This window comes from Aquarana catesbeiana, linkage group LG01 (assembly GCF_042186555.1).
Source record: "Aquarana catesbeiana isolate 2022-GZ linkage group LG01, ASM4218655v1, whole genome shotgun sequence".
NCBI lineage: Eukaryota > Metazoa > Chordata > Amphibia > Anura > Ranidae > Aquarana > Aquarana catesbeiana.
In genome coordinates this window covers 654216939-654229823 of record NC_133324.1, presented here as the reverse complement: position 1 = coordinate 654229823, position 12885 = coordinate 654216939, and the positions used below count along the sequence as shown (strand labels likewise).

Genomic DNA, 12885 nt, shown 5'->3' with positions numbered 1-12885 from the left:
GACACACCTAATTCTACACCTTCATTCCTCTCAGTGCAGGTCTCAGAGAGGACTGAAGGTATAGTGGGGTTAGAGATCCCAGTTGATGAGGAGCAAGGAGAGGTCCTCTTTGTTCTTTGGTGTGGGTCTTTTAGGTATGCTTGCCAATGAACTGCATGGCAGGTCAACATATGTCTGGTCAAGCATGTGGTGCCCAAGTGGGAGATGTTTTAGCCACACGAGATACACTTGAGACATATGTTGCAAATAGCAGTGGTGCGATCTGATGCACTCATTTCAAAAAATGCCCACACCAAAGAACTTTTGGAATAATGCGCAGAGACAGCAGTGCCTTGCACATGCGGAGCTCTGTGGTGTGATGCAGTCAGTGTGCTGCCCTTAAGCTGGCCACTGGAGGGAATCCTGCCTCGTTGGTGATGTGCCTCCTCCTCTCTCCTATCAAGCACCCATGTGGAGTCAGTGACCTCATCATCCCCTCCCTCCTCATCACTGGAGCAAACCTGGCAGTATGCTGCAGCAGGGGGAACATGACTGCCAGATTGCTGTCCTTCTTGGGCACCCCCTCCGTTTACTGCCTTCCTCTAGCTGAGTACCATCATCGGTGCCTTCCAAACGCTGGGCATCCTCCTGGAGCATGTACCCAACACTGTGGTCAAACAGTTCGGGGGACTCCTCAGGAAGACATGGTGGGGCTAGGGAAGGAGTGACTGATGCCATTGAGCCAAGGGAAGAGGCCGCGTTGGCAACTGCTTTGCCAGACAAAGTACCCTGAGCCTGGGTGAGAGAGGATGAGGAAGATGAGGACGGCTTGGTCATCCACTCGACCAAGTCTTCCGCATGTTGCGGCTCAACACGGCCAGCTGCCGAAAAAAAGGCCAAGCGTGTTCCACAGCCACGTGCTGATGAGGATGGACCGTGTCCACGACCAGCACTGTTGCCTCTAGACACAGAGCCTGCTTGCCCTTTTTTATTGGCTTGTGACTGTTTGCCTCTTTTTGTTGGCCTTCCAGACATACTAATGGCCTGCAGTGAGATGTAGCTGCACAAAACTGGGATGTATATATATATATACCGATTATACTGCAGCTAGCAGAATCAACTGCCTGCCTGTAGTATTATTAGTATGAGAACACCTGCACTTGTCTTCAGGTAGCTATACTGTAGGTGCAACTGTGCAGGGTACACAGTACACTAACTGGAAATACTTCAAGAGCCTGCCTGTGCTATTAATAGGATCAGAAGAAGCACACAAGCACTTGGCTTCAGGTAGCTATACTGTAGGTGCAACTGTGCAGGGATACACAGTACACTAACTGGAAATACTTCAAGAGCCTGCCCTGTGCTATTAATAGGATCAGAAGAAGCACACAAGCACCTGGCTTCAGGTAGCTATACTGTAGGTGCAACTGTGCAGGGTTACACAGTACACGAACTGGAAATACTTCAAGAGCCTGCCTGTGCTATTAATAGGATCAGAAGAAGCACACAAGCACTTGGCTTCAGGTAGCTATACTGTAGGTGCAACTGTGCAGGGTTACACAGTACACTAACTGGAAATACTTCAAGAGCCTGCTTGTGCTATTAATAGGATCAGAAGAAGCACACAAGCACCTGGCTTCAGGTAGCTATACTGTAGGTGCAACTGTGCAGGGTTACACAGTACACTAACTGGAAATACTTCAAGAGCCTGCCTGTGCTATTAATAGGATCAGAAGAAGCACACAAGCACTTGGCTTCAGGTAGCTATACTGTAGGTGCAACTGTGAAGGGTTACACAGTGCACTAACTGGAAATACTTCAATAGCCTGCCTATGCTATTAATAGGATGAGAAGAAGCACACAAGCACTTGGCTTCAGGTAGCAATACTGTAGGTGCAACTGTGCAGGGTACACAGTACACTAACTGGAAATACTGTAAGAACACCTGCCTGCCTGTCAGTATATTAGGAAGAGAATAACAGAAATGGATCTAGCTAAACTGAATACAGTGTATATATATATATACAACACCTGGGATATATATATATACACAATACATTGTAAGTGCAGCTAACTGACTCGACCTGCCTACTCTATCTAACTTAAATCAAATGACACTGTCTATCTATCTCTCTCCGCCGCAACACACTACACAAGGCCGCCATGCAGGTGGCCTTATATAGTGTGGGGCGTATACTAAACCCCCTGAGCCATAATTGGCCAAAGCCTCCCTGGCTTTGGCCAATTACGGCTCTCTGTACACACGGTGCTGTGATTGGCCAAACATGCGGGTCATATTGCATGCTTGGCCAATCATCAGTCAGCAATGCACTGCGATGCTGCAGTGAATTGTGGGCCGTGACGCGCCACTCGAATTTGGCGTGAATGGCCCATAATGTTAGTCATCCGGCAAAGCTCATCCCTAAGTACAATGAAGAATCAATGTGGGGAGAGTGGGGGGGTTGGTTGACAGATATATGCTATATGACTTTCCCTCTATTATATTCTCTATAATACGCTTCAGTTTGAAAACTAAACTCACTTTTTAACATTTATGCTTAGGTCCTGAAGACCTGTAAGACCTGATGGGAGTTTAAACTCTAATGTCGTGTACACACAGGAGGACTTTTCGACCGGACTGCTCTGACGGGACGAATCCATCAGACAATCCGACCGTGTGTGGACTTCATCGGATCTGCAGTGGACTTTTTCGGTCGAAAATCAGACGGACTTTAGATTTGGAACATGTTTCAAATCTTTCCGACGGACTCGAGTCTGGTCAAAAAATCCGCTCATCTGTATGCTAGTCCGACGGACTAAAACCAAAGGGCAGCTATTGGCTACTGGCTATCAACTTCCTTATTTTAGTCCGGTCGTACGTCATCACGTATGAATCCGTCGGACTTTGGTGTGATCATGTGTAGGCAAGTCCGTTCGTTCGAAAGTCTGTCGCAAGTCCGTCAAAAGTCCGCCGAAAGTCCGTCAGAAAGACCGTTGGACCTTTGATGCTGCAAAGTCCGCCCATGTGTACACGGCATAACACGTTCCATCTTAAACAAGAAATTTGCTTTTAGTAGAGTTCTGCTCTAACAAACTAAAACTTATATCAGCTGTAGTCAATTCTATTATTTATATCCCTATTTGCAACTGTTCTTTACTAGATGATATCATATCACAAAACAATTTCAGATGGAATCAAATACATTTATAAAAAAAAAAGATAAAACTGCTAATTGTACAGTATATGTATACAGTCATTCAAGTTGCTGTTATTCCTTTTATAGGGATGGGTATGACTTTAGAAAGCTGCATTCTGTTTAACCTCCCTGGCAGTATGATTATTTCGGATTTTAGGTGCTGAAAGCGGTACAATTATTTTGCATGGAAATTTGGCGTTTTATATTGTAGGTCTGTAATTCTTAACAATAACACACTTAAATCTGTCTAAACAAGAGTCTAGTAGATATCCCGGGTATGATAAAGTTTGAAACACAAAAACATAAATTATAATATAATAAATAAAAATAAATAATTAAAAAAAAAAAATTTATAATAAAATAAATTTCCCCACGATTCACTATCGCTCAATTCTGCAAGTGTTCTAATTTACTATCGCTGTTTTCTAGCTGGTCTAAAGCCACTTTTGATGTAAAGGGACACTTTTTGGTTGCTATGGACAATGTCAAGTTTCCAGGCAGAAAGAACAGTATATATATATATAAAACTGCATGCAGGGCAAAGGACAAAGCACTGGGGACAAAAGGGATGTGAAATAATTTCATACAGTACTGTAATCTGTAAGATTACAGTACTGTATGTGTTATGATTTTACACTTTTTTGAATTTGCCGCCAGGCTCCGCTCCCGTGCGTCGCGACGCTCGCAGGGAACGGAGCCTAGCACGGAGAGGCTTCGGAGGAGGACAGAGCCCGCAGACACAGCGGGGGACATCGCAGGATACCGGGGACAAGGTAAGTAAAGCCACACCAGGATCCTGCGATGTAATCCCGAGTGTGGCTCGGGGTTACCGCTAATGGTCCTGAATTTTAACCCCGAGCCACACTCGGGAAAACCGTCAGGGAGGCTACAGGTCATCTTTTTTTTTTTTTTCAAGAAATAGTCATTTATGTACTATGAATAAAAAAAACTAGAGTTTAATTCCTTTCTAACATTCAACTACAGCTCTTTTGATGAAACAAAGCATGCTGCCTTCTAGCATATGTGAACAAATTATGTTAGAAAGAAAAGATTGTGGCATTCTTAGCTGTTTATGGTCAATCATAAGTTAGATCAGCCTTTTTCAACCAGGGTGCCTTGGCAAAAAGCCTAAAAATGTATCAAAAATTGTATACAAGCCAGCAGGTGGATCAAGTCTGCCTTTTAGTTACACAAAGCCAAAGTTTTCCATTATGCATCATTACGACTTTCCAGACACTGACATCCTAACAACCAATGATGTCATCAGTTGATAAGGAGGATGTCTGTGGCCTCTACAGCATCCTTGTTTGACCCTCCTCTGACTCTCTCCCTCAACACTGAGGTCACATTTCCTGACTTGTGGAGAAACATTAAGGGAAAAGACAAACATTGGAATACCAGTCAGTACCAGTGTGCAAAAGTGTATATGATTTGGAAGAATAAATCACAGCTAAGGACTCATTTACACTACAGCTTCTAAACTTGAGTTTAGGAGCTTTTGGCAATTTTTTGCCAGAGCTCCTAAACTTAACTCCATAAAAGCCTATGTGTCCATGTACACATAGGGTGAGATTTACTAAAACAGTAGTGTGCAAAATCTGATGCAGCTCTTCATAGAAACCAATCGGCTTCCAGGTTTTATTGTCAAAGCTTATTTGAAAAAGCTGAAGTTAGAAGCTGATTGGCTACCATGCACAGCTGCACCAGATTCTGAGTGCTCCAGTTTTAGTAAATCTCCCCCATAGGCTTTTACAAGAGTTTAGAAGCTGCTGTGGTTAGGGGACATTCAACGAAAGAATTGTGTTCAGGATAGGAATATTTTGACCGCTGGCCGGGGAAAAATGCGAAACCGTGTCTTGCCATGTTTTGTGGCTGGCTGTCAAAAGGTCAACATAGCCTGTATGTACATGAGCCCTAACATGGGTGTCCTATGTTTCTGCGTTATGTAAAACTATTAGAATCGTTTTTTTACATTTAGAATGAGGTGCCTCAAGACTGTCCATATTTTTGGAGGATGCCCTGACTGAAAAAAGGTTGAGAAAAACTGGGTTAGATAAGAATTATGTTTAAAGCACAAAACAAACTGGCATTTTGGCAGCATTAACAAAAAAGTGATGAAAAAGAGAACCTTAAAGCTGAATCCCAGGTATGGTAATTTTTACATAGTTAAATTGGTCCAGCTTTGACCAAAGTAAGTATGTCTGTGCCATTCCTGTGGAATCCCAGTGGAAGATGGAAATCACTGTAGTAGACGCTATTACAGTGATCTCCAATGAATGCATAGCTCTCTCTGATTGGAAGGCAGGGTGGTGACATTCATTGACATTGACATTCATTGAGAAAATACAAAGTGTACTCTGAATGGTACTCGTGCTATGTAGGCAATCTCTCTCAATTCCTCCCACTGACACCAAAGATGGGACATTGTTTTTTCCCACTGATGTCAGCACCTTTTCTACTCCTGATGGCTACAGTCTGGTCCCTCTAAAGTCTGAAGGACAGTAAACTGTCCCTTTGTTAAGGAACTTTGGAGGCCCCTGTTCTATAGTAGACTTGAAAACTAAACTCACCTTTTAACATTCATGCTGAGGCCATGGAAAGCTGTAGGACCTGATAGGAGTCTGAACCCTACCTCATTCCATCCAAAACATTAAATCTGCTTTCAGTAGTGTTCAGCTCTAACAAACCAGATTTATTATCAGCTGTAGTCTATTCCATGATTTATATACTTATTTGTAATTGTTCTTTACTAGATGACATCATATCACAAAACAATTTCAGATGAAATAAAATTATTTATAAAGCACACAAATGATAAAACTGGTACTTGTATATGTATACAGTCAATCTGCTGCTTTTCCATCCATACGGATCATGCTGTATGATAATACATTATGTACAGTAGGATTTTAGAAAGCTGCATTCTCTAAAGGTCATCTCTTTTTTTAAAAGAAATGTTCATTTATGCACTATGAAAAAATAATAGTTTCATTCCTTTCTGACATTCAGCTCTAGCTTTTTGATGAAGCAAAACATGCTGGATTATTTTTGCTACAATACAGTAAAAGACACATTCTTAATTTCTTAGGTTACAGCTACAGAGTTCTGCCTTCTAGCATGGGTGAACAGATAATGGTAGAAAGAAAAGCTTGTAGCATTCTAAGCTGCTGTTATCACCATAGGTTAGATAATCTATATGTTTAAGCACAATTACATTTTGACAGTCTCTCAACTAAAAAAGTAATACAGATATATATATATATATATATATATATATATGTGCAGATCTCTTAATAATGAGATCTGGGTCAGTTCCTAAGAAATGCAGATAAAAAATATAGTATAGCAAGTAACTTCAGGCACCAAGAAGGCACTGAAGTACTTAGAATCCCTTGATGCAGCTTCCAGTGCTCTTCATATCAACTACAACATGCACGTTCTTTACCTGGTAGAGAATGTAGAGCAGTGGCGACTGGTGCTCAACATTTTTTGGGGTGCTAAGAAACTGAAAAATTCTGACAAATACCGAAAAAACATCAATTGCAGCTTCACTGTGCCCATCAAATGCAGCCACTGTGTCATCAATTGCAGCCACTGTGCCCCATCAAATGCAGCCACTGTGCCTATGAATTGCAGCCACTGTGCCCATCAAATGCAGCCACTGTGCCCATCAAATGCAGCCACTGTGCCTCATCATATACAGCCACTGTGCCCATCATATGCAGCCACTGTGCCCATCATATGCAGCCACTGTGCCCCATCAAATGCAGCCACTGTGCCCATCAATTGCAGCCACTGTGCCCATAATATGCAGCCTCACCCGTGCCAATCATATGCGGCTTCACTGTGCCCATCATATGCGGCCTCACTATGCCCATCATATGCGGCCTCACTATGCCCATCATATGCGGCCTCACTATGCCCATAATATGTGGCCTCACTGTGCCCATAAAATTCTGCAGCCTGTACAGTATGGAGGGACAGATGTATAACTGCAGTCAGTGAGGATGTAGGAAGGTCTCTAGTATATACAAGAAGGAAGGTGGGTGTATACAGCTATATATACACCCATCATCTTCTTTCGTGTATATAGAGACCTTCCTCCATTATCACTGACTGTAGGTAGACATCATCTGTTCTGGTACTATGTATATAGCTGTATACAGGACAGATGATGTATACCTGCAGTCAGTGATGATGGAGGAAGGTCTCTATATACAGTAAGGAAGATGGTGGGTGTATATATAAATGAATACACCCACCTTCCTTCCTGTATATAGAGACCTTTCTTCATCAATGACTGTACATATACATCATCTGTCCTGTATACAGCTACAGTATCTCACAGAAGTGAGTACACCCCTTACCCCTCACATTTCTGTAAATATTTTATTTACCCTTGCACAGAGGAGGTAAGTATGACATGTTTGTTATTTTTACCCAGTTGCTTACTGGGCACTAAAACCCCCCCTCCTAGCCAGACCAATTTTCAGCTTTCAGCGCTGATGCACTTTGAATGACAATTGTGCGGTCATACAACACTGTACCCAAATGAAATTTTTATCATTTTTCCCCACAAATAGAGATTTCTTTTGGTGGTATTTGATCACCTCTGCGGTTTTTATTTTTTAAAATTTTTAACATTTAAAAAAATTATTATTTTTTTTTTTTATATTTTGTTATAAAAAATTTTAAACAGGTAATTTTTCTCCTTCATTGATGTACGCTGATGAGGCAGGACTGATGGGCACCGATAGGTGGCAGTGATGGGCACTGATGGGTGGCAGTGATGGGCACTGATGGGTGGCAATAATGGGCACTGGTCAGTTACACTGATAGGCAGCACTGCTAGGTGGCACTGATTGGCACTACTGGTGGGCATTGATAGGTGGCACTTGTGGGAGTTGATAGGTGGCACTTGTAGGCATTGATAGGTGGCACTTGTAGGCATTGATAGGTGGCACTGTGGGCACTGTTGGGTGGCAATGGCAGGTGGCACAGATGAGGCAGATGTGCCTCTTCCACTTCGGGACCAATGTCCCTTGCAGCTGAGCCGGTGATCGGCTTTTTTTTCTACTCACGCTATCAGCGTGAGTAGAAAATAAAAAGATTACCGATCTTTTGTCTACATCATGTGATCAGCTGTCATTGGCTGACAGCTGATCACATGGTAAGGGGCTGGGACTGGCCCCTTACTCGGATCAGTGATCACCCAAATCTCAGTGACTCGGTGATCACAGCTCAGGGCGCGTGCACAGGGGAGGCCATCATATGACGGCCTCCCGGGAATTCAGGTCCGGGCTGTGGCCATCATTCGGCCATAGCGCGGATGTCAAGTGGTTAAAAAAAAACAAATCTTTACAACCCCTTTGAATGCAAGTAGTAAAGGCACCTGAATTTGACCTGGTATCAGTCGTGTACAGTCCCCGTACAGCAGAGTTCAGTGAAGGAAGAAAAAGCAGCACAAGGAGCCAGTCTTTGTGCTTACATGGAGCATGCTGATAGGAGAAGAAAGTGTGAAATAATGACAGATGAGTCCATCACTGTCCTGCTTCTCCATCACTCTTCTGCTTCTCCTTCACTGTCTAGTCATGGCTGGGGGAGGATCTGTGTCAACCTGGACTCAGAAGAAGTGGGTTAAATGATGCTGGTCTTCATTCAATCTGGGAGACTAAGGACATCACTGACTGCAGATATACATCATCTGTCCTGTATACAGCTACAGTATCTCACAAAAGTGAGTACACCCCTCACATTTCTGTAAATATTTTATTAAATTTTTTCATGTGAGGACACTGAAGAAATGACACTTTACTGTAAATGTAAAGTAGTGAGTGTACAGCTTGTATAAAAGTGTAAATGTGTTGTCCCCTCAAAATAACTCAACACAGAGCCATTAATGTCTAAACTGCTGGCAACAAAAGTGAGTACAACCCTAAGTGAAAATGTCCAAATTGGGCCCAAGTAGCCATTTTCCCTCCCTGGTGTCATGTGTCTTGTTAGTGTTACAAGGTCTCAGGTGTGAATTGGGAACAGGTGTGTTCAATTTGGTGTTATTGCTCTCACTCTCTCATACTGATCACTGCAAGTTCAACATGGCACCTCATGGCAAAGAACTCTCTGAGGATCTGAAAAAAGAATTGTTGCTCTACATGAAGATGTCCTAGGCTAAAAGAAGATTGCCAAGACCCTGAAACTGAGCTGCAGCATGGTGGCCAAGACCATACAGCAGTTTACCAGGACAGGTTCCACTCAGAACAGGCCTCACCATGGTCGACCACAGAAGTTGAGTGCATGTGCTCAGCGTCATATCTAGAGGTTGTCTTTGGGAAATAGACATATGAGTGCTGCCAGCATTGCTGCAGAGGTTGAAGGGGTGGGGGGTCAGCCTGTCAGTGCTCAGACCATACGACGCACACTGCATCAAATTGGTCTGCATGACTGTCGTCCCAGAAGGAAGCCTCTTCTAAAGATGATGCACAAGAAAGCCCGCAAACAGTTTGCAGAAGATAAGCAGACTAAGGACATGGATTTCTGGAACCATGTCCTGTGGTCTGATGAGACCAAGATAAACTTATTTGGTTTAGATGGTGTCAAGCGTGTGTGGCGGCAACAAGGTGAGGAGTACAAAGACAAGTGTGCCTTGCCTATAGTCAAGCATGGTGATGGGTGTGTCATGGTCTGGGGCTGCATGAGTGCTACCGGCACTGGGGAGCTACAGTTCATTGAGGGAACCATGAATGGCAACATGTAATGTGACATACTGAAGCAGAGCATGATCCCCTCTCTTCAGAGACTAGGCCGCAGGGGAGTATTTCAACATAATGACCCCAAACACACTTCCAAGACCACCACTGCCTTGCTAAAGAAGCTGAGGATAAAGGTGATGGACTGGCCAAGCATGTGTCCAGACCTAAACCCTAATGAGCATCGGTGGGGCATCCTCAAATGGAAGGTGGAGGAGCGCAAGGCTCTAACATCTACCAGCTCTGTGTTGTCATCATGGAGGAGTGGAAAAGGACTCCAGTGGCAACCTGTGATGCGCTGGTAAACTCCATGCCCAAGAGGGTTAGGGCAGTGCTGGAAAATAATGGTGGCCATACAAAATATTGACACTTTGGGCCCAATTTGGACTTTCACTTAGGTGTGTACTCACTTTTGTTGCCAGCGGTTTAGACATTACTGGCTGTGTGTTGAGTTATTTTGAGGGGACAGCAAATTTACACTGTTATGCAAGCTGTACACTCACTACTTTACATTGTAGCAAAGTGTCATTTCTTCAGTGTTGTCACATGAAAAGATATAATAAAATATTTACAAAAATGTGAGGGGTGTACTCACTTTTGTGAGATACTGTATATACATACATAGTAACAGGACAGATGATGTATATCTGAAGTCACAGTGATGATGGAGGAAGGTCTCCAATATACAGTCAGGATAAGATGTGGGTGTATAGCTGTATAGTTTGACTAGCGGACAGTCAGGGAGGAACGCTATCTCTCTCTCAGTCCCTCTGCTCCTCTAGCCACGTGATCATGCCCAGGCTCAGCCTGCACTGGCTGCTCTGGTGGGGAGAGAAGCAGGGAAATTACTGTGTGTGTATTAATACTGTACAGTATTACGGCGGTTGTCAGTGAGTGCTGGCTGGGAATCAATCTACATAATCCATGTCTAGAGACCATCTGAGGCCCGCGGGCAACACTGAGATGAACAGATCGGTGCTGCTTAGCTAAGATTATTAGCTTACCCATCCGTTCCGTCAGGCCGTGCTCTCCGAGTGGTGTAAAACCGGAAGTGACGGTTCCATGATAAGCCCCACCTACCGTCCACCGGACCTGCCAATCAGGTGCAACAGGGTGGAATGGAATAATATATAGAAAAATATAACTATTCCAAGGAGAATCACAAGAGGGGATCTCCCTGGAACATAGACAGCTACTAGTGGCCGGAGAGGGCAATGAAGAAGAGAGTGAGTAAAAATCAGTACAGAATTTATTGAAATATCAAAACCACAAAATTATAAAACATGTTGCTTCACCAAGGAAGCTGAATATGCCTGGTCCTTATGGTCAACCATAAAAAGGTACACCAAGTGTAAATTACATATGGTGTATCAGTGAAACAGATAGACAGACAGTAGACAGACAATATTTCAATAAATTCTGTACTGATTTTTACTCACTCTCTTCTTCATTGCCCTCTCCGGCCACTAGTAGCTGTCTATGTTCCAGGGAGATCCCCTCTTGTGATTCTCCTTGGAATAGTTATATTTTTCTATATGTTGTTTATGGGCTATGGCTAGAGCCTTCTATTTAAGGAGTGGCAATGAGTGAGTAACCACCACTACACTAGTGGCGTGAGGTGTAAATGTGGTCACCCCTGTTGGTTTTTGTAGTGGAATGGAATAATGAATGAATGGTTGTAGAGTGGGACTGGGAGTATTCAGGGTGGAGCGCCCTGTTTACACTGAAAACACCGCCCAATGAAGCTTTTCTGCTGCAATCACCTGATTGCAGCAGTTAAGCTTCTAGTGGACAGCTCAGTGTCCAGTGACCGGATGCTCTTAAAGGACTACTTTTTTTTTTCATTTCCAGCTTTGGGAGGGTGGCGGCCGAGCACCCCCCATTGATGGGCCGTCACTGACGTAGAGTTTCAGTTCTAGAATTTGTTTTGCAAAATAAATATACATCATAACATCATGAAATGTTCCACTTTGGAATTATTTTAAAAGATCGCATTGTGTACCCTTTATGTATATGGATATACACTCACTGGAAACTTTATTAGGTACACCTTGCTAGTACCGGGTTGGACCCGGTACTACCAGATTACAGACACAATGTATAGAGCCGATCTGAGTGGCTCTGTACCTTGTGATCACTGTGCTGACCACAGTGATCGCAAATGTACACACTGTTTTGTACTTCTGAGGGCCATCCCCTTCCTGTAATAACAGAGGAAGAGAGGAAGTACAATGTATCAATGAATGAAGGGATCATTAGAAGCAGATTCATGGTTAAGGTGTTTTAATTGATTGTGGAGTCTTTTTTTAAACCTTTTACCCCCACCCCCCTTTCTTCTGTACATTTAATCTCTCTGTTGATTCAGTGTGACCTGTTTATTAAACCTTCAGTTCCCTTATTCTGCACATTAACCTCCTCATGTCCATTCTTTGACCTGACATGAACCAGTTTATTTCCTTCAGGTGTGTACTGAAACATTGTGGTTACCTGAATTAAATGCCTGTCTTTTTTTTATAGTCCAAGACTCCAAAGACCATAACAGTAGCAATTCAAGTGGTGATACAGAAAAAATGTCTGCCACAAGTAACAAAGGTAAGCAAACATAGAGAATTAGAGAAATCATTTGTACATTTATAACAGAGTTTGGGCCCTCTTTTGGGGGAGTTATGACAAATGTCACTCCCCAAACAAGATAATGCGCTAAACTTGAAGGTAAATAGAAGAACCAGAACCTTCGCTAAGTGGAAGAATGGGTTTGATAATAAAGTTGGCAGTGCCTCCACCCAGGACAAGACCTCTGTAAACAGAGGGGATTCATTTCCTGGGAAATTAACAAGCAATCTAATCAAAGTAATTGGGAGCAGATGAACCACTGCAACCAGCATAAAACATTTACCATAAGCATATAGATGCACACCAGTATGGAAATAATACAAGCTATATATAAGAAAAAATCAATAATA

General features: G+C 43.1%; 1 protein-coding gene across 6 annotated transcripts in view; it reads left to right on the top strand.

Annotated features, from left to right (window-relative positions):
- EMCN (endomucin) overlaps positions 1-12885 on the top strand; it is a 206475-nt gene that overhangs the window by 141049 nt on the left and 52541 nt on the right. For 3 of the 6 annotated variants that reach the window (XM_073601541.1, XM_073601549.1, XM_073601525.1), the window contains exon 8: positions 12440-12514. The exons of 1 other annotated variant lie outside the window; for it this stretch is intronic. In XM_073601541.1, the coding sequence (XP_073457642.1) occupies positions 12440-12514 (75 nt within the window). The remainder of the gene's footprint in view (positions 1-12439; positions 12515-12885) is intronic. 2 more of the 6 variants (XM_073601565.1, XM_073601535.1) reach the window with 1 other exon arrangement.